This window comes from Nylanderia fulva, unplaced genomic scaffold, assembly GCF_048542155.1.
Source record: "Nylanderia fulva isolate GAGA-0341 unplaced genomic scaffold, ASM4854215v1 Scaffold34, whole genome shotgun sequence".
Taxonomy (NCBI): domain Eukaryota; kingdom Metazoa; phylum Arthropoda; class Insecta; order Hymenoptera; family Formicidae; genus Nylanderia; species Nylanderia fulva.
In genome coordinates, this window is record NW_028190411.1 from 119,353 (window position 1) to 137,357 (window position 18,005).

The following is an 18,005-nucleotide window of genomic DNA, read 5'->3' on the forward strand; positions in this document are numbered from 1 at the left end:
CAAATTGTTGTTTTATCGCAGGTATGTACAAACGTCAACAAATGTTACTGCAATCCCGGTTGGAGCGGACCGGACTGTTCCTTATCACAACCTATCCCGACGGCATTGCCGACGGTATCACCGTCGACAGCCAAACCAGGCAATAAATCTGATTCTAAAATGGAGAAGAAAGAGACCCCCTACGGTAAGTTACGTGATTCCTTATACAAATTTGTTTCATAATTATATACATATAGTCAATTTATATATGTATATATATGTATATTATATATAGAGGATAAAAGCGGGAAATTGATGCGCCATCATTCTTGCTGAATTTTTTAAAATGTTATAATTAACTCTCTAGCAGGCATATAGATTAATACGTAAAACTTTTATATAATTTTTTATACAAATTTCTATTATAGTGTAAATCTTGTTTTACTACATCAGTGCTTTCTGGAAAGTTAATCGCCTGAAAGGAGTCGAACAAATCGTCTCGATGCATTTATTAATGCTATAGACGGTTGTTTAGCGTTTTTATATCGATGGCTCATTTTAAAAAGACAGCAAATTAAGGAATATGCAATCTGAAAACATAATATTTATAGATCACGTAGAAAATATTTTTAGATTACAATTTTTTTAATATTATTTAATACGCGAGTAATTCTTTAAATGCAAAGATACGAATAAAAGTTTAAACGACTGCATTTTGCAAATTTATTTGAACACTTAAATGTGCTTTGTATAAAATCTTATTTGATTATTGTGCTGTTGATGTTTGAATTGAGTTTTCGATACAATTATATAAAATACGTTATTTAATAATTACCTATTATTTATAATATTATTACGATATGAGAGAAAATAAGTAGGAGTGGTCAACAATTCCAATATTTCGCATTACTTTTATACCGTAGAATTTAAGCGTTACAAAAATAATATATAATACTTATAATTATCGTATTGCTTGTTTCATATTTTGCCGTTATTAATTATCGAGTTATTTAACTATTATTAATTATCATTGAGAGTACAGCGGACTTCTATTAAATCGTTATCAGTCATAATTATATGATGTAATGATGCATTCGAGAAAACGTCAATTATTATAAAATTTTAATTATTTTCGGCTCTCGGAGTTGAAATTTATTGTAGCTCTTATAAGTCTTGCCTAAATTTTTATTTACAAACCTATATTTACCATAATAATTGTTATATAAATGAAATTGCAATTTAAAAATTATGATCTCTAAATAAGCATGTGCAATAAGAGATTAATCGCAAGAGAAATAAATTAAATAATATCTATTTAAAGGATAATACAAAATCTCGGTAAAGGAAATAGTAATCGATAGTGCGATAGAAGTTACGATTTTTCTAAATCAATTTTGCATTCGATCAGTGATAAGCCCTGTCTCTCATTAGCGAAAAATTTAGGCCGGAAGTAATATCGTTTGCGATAAAAAGGAAGTCTACTGTACCTTCAATTCTAGCAATATAAGCTTATAATTAGTCGATTAATCTAATCGACTTTAGGCTCGCGATAAGACAGATTTAAGAATTTTTGGGGTCATACTATCAGCTGTGCACATAAAATCAGATACAAATGTGAATTCATACATCGTACGAGAGTGGAAAAGAAGGATCCTTTTGTGTATCCTATTATATCCTTTTAGTATTTTTTCGGTCCTTCCGGATGCGACATCCCCGCTTTTATTCCTCAAGCGATACTTTTAGGCCATTTTGTTATTTATAGAGAGAAAAAGATGATAAATTAGATTTGAAATTTTGGACTCTTAGATCCTTAGATTTGCTAAATAAAAAAAAATAGTTTCCGCTTTATATTTTTTAAATTCGCTGTACTTTCCGACTCGCTGTACCTTCCTTTCTCAAATTAAGTAGCATATCTTAGTATAGCAATATATAAAAAATGTTATATGTTATAAAAATCGCCTGAATTGTAGAACTTTCTAACTACTAACTTCGGATATTCATCAAGATTAGATGAAATCAGTTGTTTAGCGAGAAGAGAAAGATTTCGGAATCTTTGGGGTTACAAAGTTTTACGATTAAAGAGACGATATCTCCATATATTAGGATGCAATCATCACGTGATGCAATGCACACATTCACGTACACAAATAAGGCACACACATTTGAGCAGGCTACAAAATGCTTGATCATTTCAGAAGGCACCAACAACAATCTCTCTACAGGATTGATGGTTGTGATCCTGGTGGGTGTCGTGACGGGCGTCTTCCTTTGTTTTGCACTAATGGCTGTTTGCTACAGGTACAGTAACAGCGAGAACAGATCAAGGCCTGTCGTCTTCGTCGTCGTAATTCATGGCTAGCTGGATGATGATGATAAGGAGGCATCGCACGCGGCCATAAATGCTCTATCATGATATCGATCACTTTTAGCCTACTCTACTCGATGTTCACTCTTCATATATTCATATAAACGCGAGAGTTGCAGAAACAAAAGTCGCTGCGTTCACATAACGACAGCGGAAAATTTCTTTATATATGTTGACGTCTCTTATTTATCTTTGATTTCTCTCCTTGTTTGGTACCGCTGAATAAGTTGCAAGAACCACCAGTATAAATAATCTCTTGAAACTTTCTTCGATCCTATTACGTGCTTTGCAATTTAGATCGCTTGCGTCCTTAGCTCGATACTTGAGCTTTCAGTTCACTTAGATTCTAGTTATCTCGCATCCTAGATTCCTCGCTAAGAAGTTCCTCAGAAGAGCATAGTTGTCCTATAGATGCTATGGATTTGAGATTGTTTAGTTCCCATCACGTTATATTACTACGCTTCATGAATCCTAAATTACTTTGTAGCTTAAATATTTTAGGTAATGTATAGTTAATTTCCCTTGCGATTTTTAAGTCTTAGATATATTAAATTAGTATTTTGTGTTTATCATTAATTAAAACAGTCGTTATTAATTATTAAAACTTCAAGTATTGTTTAATATGTCTTTTTCTCTTCCTCTTTCTTTTTCTTTTTTCTCTCAGCTGTATTTATCAATATGTATTTTCCATAAAAAGAATGCAGCTGATTTTGTATCTGTACTACTCGCATACATGACAAGATATATGTATATCTTTTTTTTATATATATTATATATATTAATAATATATTGTCACTATGTGGTGTGCTATGGATGTGCTCATGGCATAGTGATTTATGATCGTGACTATGTTGTTCGAACAAAGACTTTGGTCTTAGTTGATTATCGCGTTTTGAGGGATAGTTGAAAAAAACTGCTATGAATTAAAAAATAAAAAAAAATAAAATTTAAACACGAAGAAACAATATAGTACAAATATAAATTTAGGAAATGTGATGTTTTTTTAAATTCACTGACATTTCTTTTAATTATGTAATTTCTTAATTACATTTTGTATATTAAAAGAAGAGAAAAAAGAGATGTCAGACAATTAGAAATAAAACGTGTCCAATGACGCGTAAAAGTGCACTTTTCATAAAATTTTTAGCCGTCCCTCAAAAGACGACGTCGAAAAAACTATACAATGTGCCAGCTGCTTGTATGCCCTATGAAAGCATGAAAGAAGCTGAATAGCGAACAACCTATTGGATATCGTTATTTACTGATAATTGTGTGCAATTTGGAGGATGCTTGAAAATTAGAACGATCGATTTTTTCGAGTCAACGAAAAAACTCCTTGCGAAAAATCGATATTCTGATAAATTAAATATAATTAGATTAACCCTTTCGGCAATCGTTCGCTCAAGATATATTTTATCCTCTATATCATTTAATTTACTTATAATTAAGTATTATTATAATTATATAACGAGAAAATATTTAAAACTGAAAGGGTTGACAAGAAAGAGAAGCTGTCTTTTTCCAGAGAAAATATGAGCGCAGGATTATGATATGATTCTTGGATTCTCCCAAATCTACGGATTTACATATCATTGAATCCTTGGATACTGTTATATGTGTGAGATCTGCAGATTTTAATGTCCTTCTCCTTAATATCGAATTCCTTGATTTCTGAGATTTTGAAATCTTACAGATTTATGGCTTATTCATAGGATTTTTACATTTTAGTTAAGATTTTAGGTTCTTGAATATAAGATATATGGATTCTCAGATCTTGATTTTCAGAGAATCAAGAAATTCTAAAAATCTGTCAAGCATATTGCCCTGATTATGAAACTTGGTAACTTCAATTTGCAGGTTTTTTAAATAATTCCAATGTTATGTGAATGAACGTTGAATCTGCATTTATGACTTACAAAGTTTGATAATTAGAGTCATAATATATAGTGTTCATTTTAAAATGCAACTCGAAAAAAATATATATAATTTTATTTTTTATATTAATTATAAAAATTCGGCAAAATATAATATATTATCATATTAAATTAAATTGCATTAAGTTTGTATAATCGTATATCGTTTGAAACATAATATTAATAATAATATAAATAAAACTTCGATTGCATTATTTTAAGAATGAACACTATGTATTAGATCGCAATCGTCTATGTATATACAATAATATACATATATGTATGTCTTTCTTCACGTGCTGATATTGGCTTCTCTGTTTCTTGTCTGTTTCTGTCTGCCATCTCTGTCTGTCTGCATGCTGTGGGACGCTCGGATACGAAAATACCGAATCGAACCACCTTCTTGCACTGCGTAAACTGCAATGGTGTAAATCCTCGTTTTGCAAAAAAAAAAAAAAATAATAAAAATAAATGAACAATAATCCATTCACATATGACGGCGTAAATGATGTCTCGCCACAACTGATGACAATGATGATAATAATAACAATGATGATGATGACGATGATAATGATGATAATGGATAATAATGATGACGATGATAATGATGATGGTAATGATATATGCTAATGATGATGACGATGTGATGACGACGAATTACATACATACAATACGCATACAGAGAACTACCACGGCTCTAACACTGTATTTTTAGTTGGTATGCTCATGTCGGTGGTAGGGGGTGTTTTCGTAGTATTTGCTCTGATGGCTCTCTGCTACAGGTCAGTCGTAGTACATAAAAACTTCTCCCTCTGTCTCAGGTTAGTGTGCAGAAACATACACAAGTAGAACTTTTTTCTCTGTGTCCTTTCTTTCTCAATTTTTGTCATTTTTGTCGTTTTCTCTCTTTCTGTCTCTCTTTTCTTCTCTCTTTCTCTCTGTACGTATGATACGTGGGGTGGAAAAAGTATGTTAAGAGTGGCATGCTGCTCTTCGGGAAATTTGCAATGCTGCTTCTTTTCTCAGCAATCAGTTTCGTTGCTTGATGTCGCTTTGATGCTAGTGTCTAGTGCGCAATGATATAAGTTTTGGCATATGTAAATCTAATTTTATTATTACGTCTCTATTTAATTTAGTTACATAGTTTGTTCTCATTTAACGATCAATCTATTTACAATAGTATATTTTTGATAAAATTAAATATAGTTTTTAATTAATACAATTTAATATAATTATCTAATATATCTAATACAATTAGTTCTTCTTTAGACCCTTTTTAGAATCTTGAGTTGTAAGCTTTAGTAGAGTTTATATATTTTACGCAATTAAAAAAAATTTGTCTTATTCTAAGAAACATTTATTTTTTAATTGTTAATTAAAAGATTGTTGCAAATAGAAGTTTTAAATATTGAACACTCGTCAAGAAATTCAATTTCAAATTCCTCGAAGAGAGAATGCTGCTTCGCTACTAATATACACTTTTCTCTTTATGCATATACACATTATATGTACTCACATGTGCATATACATTTGTGCATATACATGTATATATTCATGCCATTGAAAACTCTTAATATTTATTTCTCTTCAATTTCTTTATTTTACCTGTTTCTTCTCTACCATGATATTAATTTTTATTCTTCTTTTGTTAGTGATGAGAGAAGTTGGATATACAAAAATTTTACGAAATTTTGTCCCTCTGCACAATAATTGATAATTAAGTTTGTCAAATTATTAATATTATCTGGAATACTTATTGTATTTCCCGATTGATATTACGCACATTTCAAAAGTAAAATTTATTTTTATTTTTATTTTAGAAAAAAATTTAAAGTACAATGTTATTATTCGGAAATAACACATTACCCACATATAATTCACTATTTCCTTTTAAGCTTGACTTATCTCTTTATCTATTTAACCTTAAACAGTATATATACAATAGCTTTTTATTTTCTATGTTTAAAAAATGTATATAATAATCTTAATTTTTTAATAATAATTTTAAAATTTAAATAAATTTTAAGATATAATTAATATCTTCTTTATATCTTTATATCTCGTTTCTATATCTTATTTTTATCTTCGTTTACATTTTTTTGCAAAATGACGAAATAGCAATAACTTAATTACTTGATAAATTGTTAAAAATTTTTTTCTCGTATATTTTGTTAAATTTAATACTGTTTAGGGTTAAACTGTTATTTGTTTTTTACTGATTGGTTAATGGGTACTGCAGTGAAAGATGATCCCTGTAAGGGCAGTTGTGGATGTACCAATTGACTGGTTGTCTATTTTACTTCAGAATTAACTTTTGCATGTCAAAAGGATTCATTGACTTTGTAGTAAAAATTGTAAATTGAGAATATTGATTGAAATGTGAATTTTTGTAATGTAATTTTGTGTTATCCGTAATAATTTTGATCACAGAATTATGTACGTAGACTCCGATGAGTCTCCTCCGCCAGCTTAAGAGGGATTATCAGCGCCAAGTTTGCATCGATGGACTCGATTATCAGAATAAATCAATACAAGGACAATAATTGCAAAGTATTGAACATTGTTAAACATTAATAATTATGAGCTGTATTGCAATGGCTTGCACATTAATGTTAATTAAAATTTAATGTTACATTAATTATTATTAAAAATATCGTTATTTATTTCTATATTTGAGATATGTGTAAGAAATTGTATCTATTTTAAAAGATTCAAAATTTGATTTTTATTATATATAGACATTTTTATTATCTGGATTCTCTCTACATTTGTAGAATTTTTAAATTATATTGATAAATTTTATGATTCTTCCGCATATGTTACATAATAATGTTATATAAGCATCTATATTTTCACAAATCCAGTATTCCAGTTACTTCAGGTAACTTTTTGATATCAATTAAAATGACTAACAAAAACTAAGTTTTTTACAATTAACTAATTGTACATTGGTAACTATGTTAGTTAATCAATAACAATATTAATCGGTCCATGCAATTGGTAATCCCTCTTAACATCACTAACAATAAGATCATTGAAAAATTCTCCGATATTTTAAATTAACCTCCAGTTAGCCTGCATGTGCTTTGCCACTTTTTCTCGTAATACGAATCGACAAGCTATGCGTAATTGGCGAATTTCTCGCAGAAGGAAAAGCACCGTCCCGAAATACGACCCGCCATATTCGAAAAAGCCACAGCAGAAGAGTTACGGAGTTTCTGGTAATCATCATGCGGAAGCTGCGGCATTAGACACGGTGAATAAGATCCTCACTTTCGGCAGAATGCCCCATTACAGGTACGAAGGTCATTTCATTGCTTATTTTGCTAGCCACTGACTATTTTGGATTACAAAGATATTCTAATATATCTGAAGAGCTTATACAAAAATTATTGAACTTTGCAAAAAATGGCTGAAGAATACAGAAAACGTTAAATTTAAATTTGAATGAAAATTAAATTTGTCAAGCAGGAGTTTTACTCACGCACAAAGCAGAAAATCGATTTTAAAAATTGTCATTTATGAATTAATGTTTGTAAATTTTAAAAAATGACAATTTTATAACAATAAATATTTTTAATTAATATTTTACTTAAAATACTTTTTTTTTCTCTTTTTATACAATTAAAATATTTTAGTGTTAATTAAATTTGTTATGTTGATTTAAATAAGATATATTGATTACATCGGAGCAAATCAAGAGATTAGAACTATCTTAAACAAACTGTGCTAACAAAATAATTTACATAAGTATAATATACAATAATCTTAATTACTAGCAACGATATCGATTTTCTTATTAAATTAAAAATTTTATAATAATGAATTACAAATTACAAATACTACATTAATGGAATATACACATAATATAAAAAATAAGAGCATCTCATTACATCCCGTTTCATTTTTCATCATATTTCTCATCATATTTCTCGCAATCGGCAAATCTTAACATGCATGTTAAACATATTCTTTTATTAAACCATCGCGATGTCCCGGAATACATCCTATACAGATGTTAATAAGTATTATGCGTTTATCGATGTATAATGTAGGATTGATTGCAGCTCGAAATGCTTCTGTCGTTCGATCGTTTTCGAGAAATATCGTCATTATGTAACGATGAACGCAGTTCGCATCTTCCTAATATAGATAACATAACTACAGAAAGGGCCAAATGTGATCGATTATTATTATATATATTTAAGATAATTTCTATAATATTTCATTCTAATTGTCTCTTTCTCTCCTCTTTTAATTCTCCTTTTTATATAAATTACTTTTTTATTGTACTTTTGGCTCATTCTGTATAACGAGCTTATTAAAAATGCATAAGCAGCTTTTTAAGAAATGAGCTGAAATTTGCTTAAATCAATGTGACTTTGCGAGGAGTTCGATACCTTTTTATTTCAGGTAAATCTCGACTCCTCAATTTTACATAAGCTTTTAGTATGCGCTTCGTAATGATTTTCCTGATATTGTTCATTGCGTTAGATATTTTAGTATAACCGAATTTTTGAAGGATTACGAAATATTCAGAAATATGATATTTTTATACATAAAATTATTATGTATAAATGTAAAATTATTATATTTTAATATGGCTCTTTTTCACAAAATTTTATCCTGATTCGCGTTATATCCTGATAATAATTTTAATTATGACATTAAATTGTAATATTTCATAAATTTTTATCCTCAACAAATTTTAAAGCTAAAATAATCTACTTTTTCGATGAAATTCAGACTTTGTAAAAAATACTATCTATTCATTAATCATATCTGTCGGTAGTAAAATCAAAGCGCGCGAACGACAGAAAATTACGAGTCTAGCTCGGTTGATTTTTTTTATTCCGCAAGTAAAGAAGTGGAAAATGGCATTACACACACAAAATTTTATTAACCCTCAATTATTATAAAAGGTGCAGCGCTAATCCTAGTATATTTAATTTAATTTAATTTAAATATAGTAAAAAATAATTGTCTATCTATAATAATTTTATTTTTGTTAAATATCTATATATACAATTGTTTTCAAATATCTTTTTAAATAATTAAAATTTTTAGTCGAGATATTGTTTTTAATCATTCAAATTTTTATTTTTCAACAATAATCCATGGCAGTTTTTAAATATAAGTTTGTAAATTAATGTTATAAAAATAATTATAACAAATAAATTTATATATAACCTGGCAAAGAAAACAAGTATTCAAGTGAAATACATTAAAATTTATTTTTTATTATAATTTGCGTACATAGAGAATATATTACTTCCAACAAATGATGGAGCAATTAGATTAAGAATATTTTTATTATTAAGGACACGAAAAAGTAAATGCATTTCTTATTGGAATTAGAATGAAAAACAGATTAAACGATGCACGTGATAGTTGAGGGTTAATAAGAATGGCCGTGGCATGCCTATATTAGTATATTTCTAGCCGCGGCGAGACCCAGCGCGTGCTGTTTCGACCCCCGAATAACGTCGCCGCCGCCGACGGGCCAAGAGTCAAGTAAGTCTCATGTGTCTCGTCGTCATTTCTCACTATCAATCAGTTGGTCCAATCAAGGAATTATTTTTTAAATAGATTTCCATTTTTTTCACAGAATATTTCCAAGGTTTTTTTCGCACAATTTATTGAAAAAAGAAATTCTAGTTTAATAGACATTCCTTTATTGATAATTATTATTATTTCGATCTTTCATTAATTATTAAAAATCAACAAGAACTACTGATTAGTTAATTAAAAAATTTGAAAAAAATAACAAATTAATTTATATCTATTTAAAATTATATATCGCTGGTCAAAATACATTTGTATATAATTTAACTTTCATTCCTTACTTGGACCATAGCATTACTGCGATTTGATCAATTATCGGCAGTCCATCTACGTCTTAATGACACCGGAAATAGCATTTGTCGCGTTACTGTTACTGTAATTACAGTTTCGCAAATTTCTGGCGATGTACAGAGTCAGTTTTTCTCTGCATCTAATTACGTTTATTAAATAATCCGACCTGGAGAGTCCTGTTTCATTTCTCTCTTCTCGTATTTCGCACGAAATCATTTTATGCACAATCGCAATTTCAATAATTCAGCTGACTTTGCAACACACACGCTGTGGTCGAACCAAATATAAACGATTCGATCTTTGCACGCTTATCGCTATCATTTGCACCAATATTATTTGATCCCGCTAGAATTATTTTTTTATTGCATGATAATATTATAAATGCACTTATATACGGGATGTCCCGTTGTCATCAAGATATATTTTTCTGTCTTCGTAGGATAGAATTAGTGAATTTCGTGTACAGATGATAATTATAATTAGTTTTTAATTATGTGCACGATACTGTACACGAAATATTCATCAAAAATTAATTTCTCTTGACATTAACATTTCATCGCAAAAGAGCATTAAATATCATTAAATATTATCATTCATTTTCACAATCAGATAGATGCAAGCAGACAATGCAAGATGATTGCAATAGTAACACTGCAATTTATCGACCATTTATTTTACAATCAATAAATTGTAGCACACATTGCAAATAATCTCAATTATATTATTTTAGAATTTGTTATAATTTTTTAAATCTTTATTAAAACAATTTATTTAAATAAAAACATTGTTAATAGTTAAGTCAAAATTCTGTTGCTCTCTACTTAAAGATAAAGATTACTATCAATCAAACAATTTATTTTTTATAAATTATTGTCAGATTTGGATTTTCTAATGCCAAAAAAGAAGAAAAATTAAACAGGCAATAATTATATTATATTAAAAAAATTAGGTTGAAACAACCTTAATAATAACATTAGTTTCAAAGGATTTATAGCCTTGTTTTAATTTTGCATTTGATACGAGATGAATATTAGTATTAATGTAATAATAACATAAAGTTATGTTGTTATAAATATAAGCATTCTAATGGTTATAGGATGGAAATAAGAAATTAAGATTTAAAGGTTTTGTTTTTATGATAAATGTCCGAACACATTTAAAAAAATTAATTCGATTGAGTTACTGCACATTTTTTCCGAGAACAGAAAATAGTGCAAAGTATTGAGAAAACAATGATAAAAGTAAACATCAATATACGTCTGATCGATTTTTCAGGGAGCATAAACCGCAGCCGAAGAGGCATGGCGTGGAGGAGGAAGATGGAGGTACGGGAGCAGAGGAGGTTGTCTCTTTCATTGATCTCCCACCAAACAATCTCACAAAGTTGCCTGAGAAGGGAATTTTAAAGAAACACGGTGGTTACGGTATTGTAATGCCTGATAGTTGTAACAACAAGTGAGCGTAATGACTCACGATATCCCGTGAAGAGTAGCTAGAAGGAGTTCGAACTTTGGCGAGCCGAAAGATCAACCAGCTAGCCGAACTTGTAGCTTAAACGAATACTTACGTAGCCTCGTTTTATGGCCATAAAAAGAAAATAATTTTTTAAAAAAATATCATTTTTATCGTGAAGATTTATTTATTGAGCATTTTGAATAATAATTAATATTAAATATTTTTATATTTATATTTCAATATTTTATTTTAAAAGATATTAGTTTAATTGTTTTGTTTAAACAATTATGTTGTATTATAATTATCTACTTTTTTCACCTTTTCTTCAATCTTTTTTCAGATTGACAAAAATCAAGTGAAAATATTTAATTCTTGGCACTTTTTCTGATTAGAGAAATATTTTCCATTATGAAGTTAAATCTATACTCATTGACAAAAAAATTTATATGTATCCACAGAAACACATCCAATAACACATCCAAGAACCTTGCACTATTCTCATGGAAAATGGTTTTGCATCTAAATCCTGACAGCCATTTTCCATATAAATAGTACGAGGTTCTTTGATAATAATTATGTAACAAATAGATATGCAAACAATTTTAGTTTGAATGATCTTGCACGCTAAAAATAGCCAAAGTGCATGATTGTCGTTACTGTTGTATCATTAATACATAACGTTGTTAATTTTACATATTTTTCTGGATGCTTAAATTTTTTATCAATGAATGCATTTTTTTTATTGTACTACTATTATACAGATGTTCTAAATTTGACATTCATAATTTAGGATCCAAGTAATCAAACATCTAAAAAGAGTTATTTTGTGCACGCTACATGCTCAGTTATATCTTTCGATTCCTTGCAAAATCGAACTTCTTGCATCGACCCTTCACGAACGTTAACCCTTTATAAATTAATAATTTTCATATATTTTATTTTTATCACCTAATTCATCATAATAAACAAATTAATTCAGCATATAATTTTGCATACTAATATTACTAAAAACTTACCTTAGAATTTAATATTATCCCAAGATATAAGGGGTTAATACAAGATTATTTTAAAAGAGTCTTTTGAAGAACCTTATAATTTAACCTCACATATCACTTACCTCTTTCATGTGCATAATCCTAGATGATAAATTTCCTATTTGTTATTTACAAATAAAATATATACATGTAATATGCAAATACACACGAGAGAGAGATTTATAAATCTCCGAAGGAGAGATGGATTGCGCAAGAAAGAGTTAAAACAAACTGCACTACCGAAAATCCTTCTTTATGGAGTGGTAACTTTGAGTCATGTGTTCGTTAGGACTAGGTGGAGGCGCAATCGAGCATGTGGAGAGGACCTTGAACCAGCTAAATGGCTATCATGAGGACATACTCGAGGTGTTGAAGAACGCGGCGAGTCGTCGCGAACTCGCGGGAACTCCATCGGGCAGCAATCTTTTGGACGAGGACGCTCTACGCAAATCGTTGGCCGAGTGCGGTTATCCTGATGTTTATCGCAAGGACACCGATGGCCAGGACAACGGCATCGACAACGGGCAAGAGGAAGAGGAGGACGACGACGTGGAGCTACAACCACCATGCGGCACTATTCGTATACGCACTCTCGAGGATCTCATTCGTCAACTCGAACATCGAGCAACTACGAGGTGAGATGATCTTTACATATAATAATAATTTCCTGGTGTCGCTTTCAATTATCAGACACTTTGACGCATAATCCTTTAAATATGTAATATTCGAATATTGATTTTAGATCGTAAAATTTTAAGGAAATCGGAATTTTGAATTCTTCGATTTTAATATATCGCATTTGTATGATTTTTATAAAATATGTACGTATAATAATTATTTAAGCCTTTCGCAGAAATTAAAAAGATATTAATGACTGTCATCAGACCCTACATGACTGGCCAGATGAGTCCGAGTGGATCTGAAGAGATTCGAATATCCGAGGGCGAACCTGATCGACACTACAGAATCGATTCTTCTGTCTGTAGCGAGTCATCTCAAGGGTAAGAATTTGCGAGAGAAAACACGCGCGCTTATATCAGACAAGCTTTCAAACTCAGACAAAGAGCCTGAAAATTTCGAAAGAAAAAATATCGAGATCATAATTTCGAAATATTCGAAGATGTTTATTACAATACACAAGAAACATTCTTAGATGTTTTAGTAATAATTTGTAAAATAGATATATTCGTTTGAATTTATAATTTTCAACCATATGTATTTACCGAAACAATCGACTAAATACATCTAAGCTTTTTCATACTTTGTTAATCACGATTATTGTCAGCAGACATTTCACACGCTGCTATAACTTTCACTGTGAATTGCTTACTATCTTCTCTCTTTCGCCAATTTATATTATCTTAACCCTCTCATACATTAAGTGATTGCAAATGGTTGAACAAAAGATATTTTATAAATATATTTTTATAGATATTTTGTAAATGTCTCTAAAATTATTTTTATAAATTTATATCAATTTGATTTTACTTTCTCAATTAATATTTGTAATTTCAGATATTATTTTTATATAATTTTTATATTTGATAATATGTTCTGTACAGACATATATATATATAGTTTGTATACGTAAATTTTTGCTCTTTTTATTTTTAATGGATATTTTAATTAGCTTGCAAAAATAAAGTTAAAATTTTGTAGAAAATTTGACGTTTTATTTATATTCATAATAAAATAACATATTTTATAGTAAATGTGTAAAAAAACAAAAAATAGAGATAAAGAATTATGCAAATTAATACATTTTGTGTGGAAGTAATGAAAATATTTGAATAATTTTAATAGAATGAGAGGGTTAACTTATTATCTTATTCTGCTTTTTCTATCTTACGCATCAAAAGGCTGTCAAACTCGACGCATTTATTTATGTATATCAGACACTATATTTGATGTGTTTTGCGAAACTGTAGATTACAATAAAACATGCGCAAAGATAATGGAAGAGGATATATATTTAGTAAATGGATATGTAATAAATATTTACACAGAAAAAATTTACACTAGGTAAAATGCGGAGTCTGTTTATACTAAATAATCGCAACGAGCTTGATTATAAATTAATTGCGATGCAATTAAAATGTTAGGCGCCGAATAAAACTGTTATGAATTCTTCGTCAAGTAAAATTGATTTATCGATAGCACAGGTGTGAATGTCGTTGTTGCTGCATTTTAGAGAATATAAACGAAATAATGGATTACATTATGAATTACATATAAGCACACAAATCATAACATAATTATACAAAAAAAATAGAACAGACAAAGAAGTAGATAAGCGTCCCGAGTATTTTTTTTATATAAATTTAAAATATTAGTATTTCTCTCTGTTTCTAAATTAATGTATCAAAATATCAAGAGAGGGGCAGGAATTGAATAAACTTTTGAGTAGCAGATAAAAGTTTTAGATAAAATACGAATGCAAATCGCGTAGACCTATGCAGGAATTGATTAGATTTCCTACGTAGAAGCAGAAGATGTAGCCGCGGCCGCGACGAGGACGCTAGTAGATTCGTCTACGGTAGATATCGTCAGCCGACGTCTCGAAGTCCTTACGGCAACCATCAACACACCCATCAACACTCCCATCAAATGCACCCCGAGGACGAGGGTATCTATGAAACTGCCGATCCTGACAGAGGCTCAAATACTAGGGGTGAAACACCCGATTGTGAAAGGTATCGCAAGATTCTTGCATCACAAAAAATCACGGATCCTTTACTAGTAGCGATTATTCACTGATATTGACTTATCTCTCGGCTCACGTCTACATCACTCCTATTCATCACGAATCCCACGATAATTCGCGCATACCTCAGATAAGGATGGTGCATGTATTGTTGTTTGCAAAGAGAAAACGAATCAAAATTATTGACACACCGAAATATAATTGTAAACGATATAAAAATTATGGCGCATTTCGAAAAAAGCAGGATTTTAGATTGAGATTTAGATAAGATTATATTTTTAATCTCGTTACGTATATGTATAATTGTTATGTATTGTTATATATATATATATATATATACATTGCGAATATTTTTTTCAAGAATATATCCAAAGAATATTCAAGTAAAAAATTGTATTACAAAAATTATTGCTATTAACTGAGAGGACTTTGAAACTTACGTAAAGTATAAATGGACTCGGCATATAATATTTAATTTGCAATTCCGCAATTGCATCGTTCGCAATTGCATATCCTATCAAATTAATCAAAAAATTTACATTGATTTAAAAATGTATATTAATAACAATTTAAAATATGTTGAGAAAAACAAAATGTACATGAAAGTCTGCACGCTTTTTTGTTCGCTTTTGCATTGTGTGAATGTTACTCTAAACTTTAAACAATCGAACAATAATAACACACATATTCAGCCAGTGAACTCGATCGAGTACGTCCCGAATCTACTTTAGATATCCAAATAGTATCATTTATGTAAATATTATTATTAGTATTTTCAAATAACCACATTTCGTATTTTTTTAGAGTTTTATTTAATTAAAGTTAACATCTCTCTAAACAGATCTGGGACACTTGATAAAGTTTACAATTCTGATCGAATCTCGCGCATGCCGCTTCTAGTATTTTGCATTGCAAAATTTGCAAAATTAAAATGCAGAACGAATCTTTCAATTTTTCAAGCGATTGTAAGAGATATTTCCAATTCATTTCTCAATCAAATTTACATTGTGACCGATGTACGCACTTATCCTTATCTGAAGTTTTTCTTCGTTAGTATGTTCAAAGATAATGTGTACAAGGAATGTTTAATTAAATAGAATTGTAGTGATGAATTGTAAGGCTTCGCACGCGCGCTTTGAATGTCTTAATTAACCTTTTACTTCTTGTGTATACGTGATGCTTTTTCTTTAAATTAGATACTCATTTTTTAATATAATTAAGAATTTAATAAAATAAAATTATATATGGCAAATAAATTATAGTGACACTTCATGAAATTAATCAAATATATAAAAACGCGTTATAGATAAAAATGATAATAAGTCTAATTGTTTGTATTTTATATAATTTATTCACATCACAACTGTTACTTTCTTAAAAAGCTGTTAATTAATTAAATTTTTTAAGATTAAAAATTGACCGATATCAGAAGTGATATAAAATACAATTTTAATGTTTTTTTTTTCTACTTTGTATCACAAACTTTTTTTCGCATATCACTGATCCGATCAATTCAAATAACAGTTTAGAAAATAATCACGTATGCACCGAAGCTTTTGCTTCTTAGGTCGACTTGGTCTACCGGTTGGCTCCGTTTTACTGAATGTTATTACGTCCCGCGTTCGAATGCAGCATTAGTGGCGGTGGACTAGATCCAATGGGCTCGTGTAATCTTATTATTTTCTAGTGATGCATTTATTCAAGCTCAACAACAAGTAGCCCGGTGGACTAGTGAGGACGGAGGAGGAGGAGGAGGAGGAGTGCAGCACCGGCCGCCGCAGCAGCCACCTCCACCACCTGCTATGCCGTTGCCGGTGCAGCAACAACAGCAGCAGCAACAGCAACATCAACTGCCGGTGGAACAACTGCCAATAAAGCAGCGCGGCTATTATCCATCTCCCCCACAAACCGAAAACAGCCCCGACGCTGGCAACAACGTCGAGGTCGAATCTGCTCAATCCCAACAGCAACCGCTAAGCGACGTTCGTGGAATCGATGTTAATCACTTGCCTAATATTAACAAACGCCCACTAGACGATAACTTTAGTCTAGATTGTAACATAATGAATAATGGTTCCCCTAAAGAATTAATTACCAACAACACTAGTGATAACGAAAATACTGCCCTACTGCCCCCCACGCATTTTCCTGAGTACAAGCATTGATAATTAATTAATCGATGACAGATAGTGTCCGAGGAAAAAAAAGAAAGAAAAGGGAAAAAAGTCGTAATAATAATAATAATAATAAAAATAATAATAATAATAATAATAATTAAACAGTATAGTGGTGTGACAATGATGACGATGATGACGATGATTTAATCTCGAACTCGCATTTTATACTGAATAGTGTAAATAACGATAAAAACTGTAATTGCGACGATTACAACAACAACAACAACAACAACAACAACAACAACACGTATGAAATTATATTAAATTCAATTAATCTATATAAAATGTTTATTAATAAACATTAGTAAAACGATTTACTCAAATCTTCATTGTGTCTGTTATTTCATCTTTTTGCATGCGATAGTTTAGCGCGATCGCAATTGACGAATAAATTAATTTATTCCATCGAATAAAGCAGCTCGAGAAAACGCGTCCCCTGCGTTTTCAAATTTTATATAAATATATGTCTTGTTCCATGTATGTACATATACATATACATCATATACATGCAATGCAAAAACT

The 18,005-nt window shown here is 30.0% G+C and overlaps 1 protein-coding gene across 19 annotated transcripts in view; it reads left to right on the top strand.

Annotated features, from left to right (window-relative positions):
• The window catches only part of mmd (disintegrin and metalloproteinase domain-containing protein mind-meld), a 39,608-nt gene extending 21,802 nt beyond the window's left edge, over positions 1-17,806 (top strand). For 2 of the 19 annotated variants that reach the window (XM_029302824.2, XM_029302826.2), the window contains exons 18-26: positions 22-184; positions 2,178-2,277; positions 7,405-7,554; positions 9,700-9,771; positions 11,389-11,537; positions 12,892-13,237; positions 13,487-13,603; positions 15,086-15,295; positions 16,994-17,806. In XM_029302824.2, coding sequence (XP_029158657.2) covers positions 22-184; positions 2,178-2,277; positions 7,405-7,554; positions 9,700-9,771; positions 11,389-11,537; positions 12,892-13,237; positions 13,487-13,603; positions 15,086-15,295; positions 16,994-17,471 — 1,785 coding nt within the window. In that variant the 3' untranslated portion in view covers positions 17,472-17,806. Of the gene's footprint in view, positions 1-21; positions 185-2,174; positions 2,278-4,939; positions 5,079-7,404; positions 7,555-9,699; positions 9,772-11,388; positions 11,538-12,891; positions 13,238-13,486; positions 13,604-15,085; positions 15,296-16,993 lie in introns of all 19 variants that reach the window. The other 17 variants (XM_029302815.2, XM_029302816.2, XM_029302822.2 and 14 more) reach the window with 15 other exon arrangements.
• The last annotated feature ends 199 nt before the right edge of the window (positions 17,807-18,005 follow it).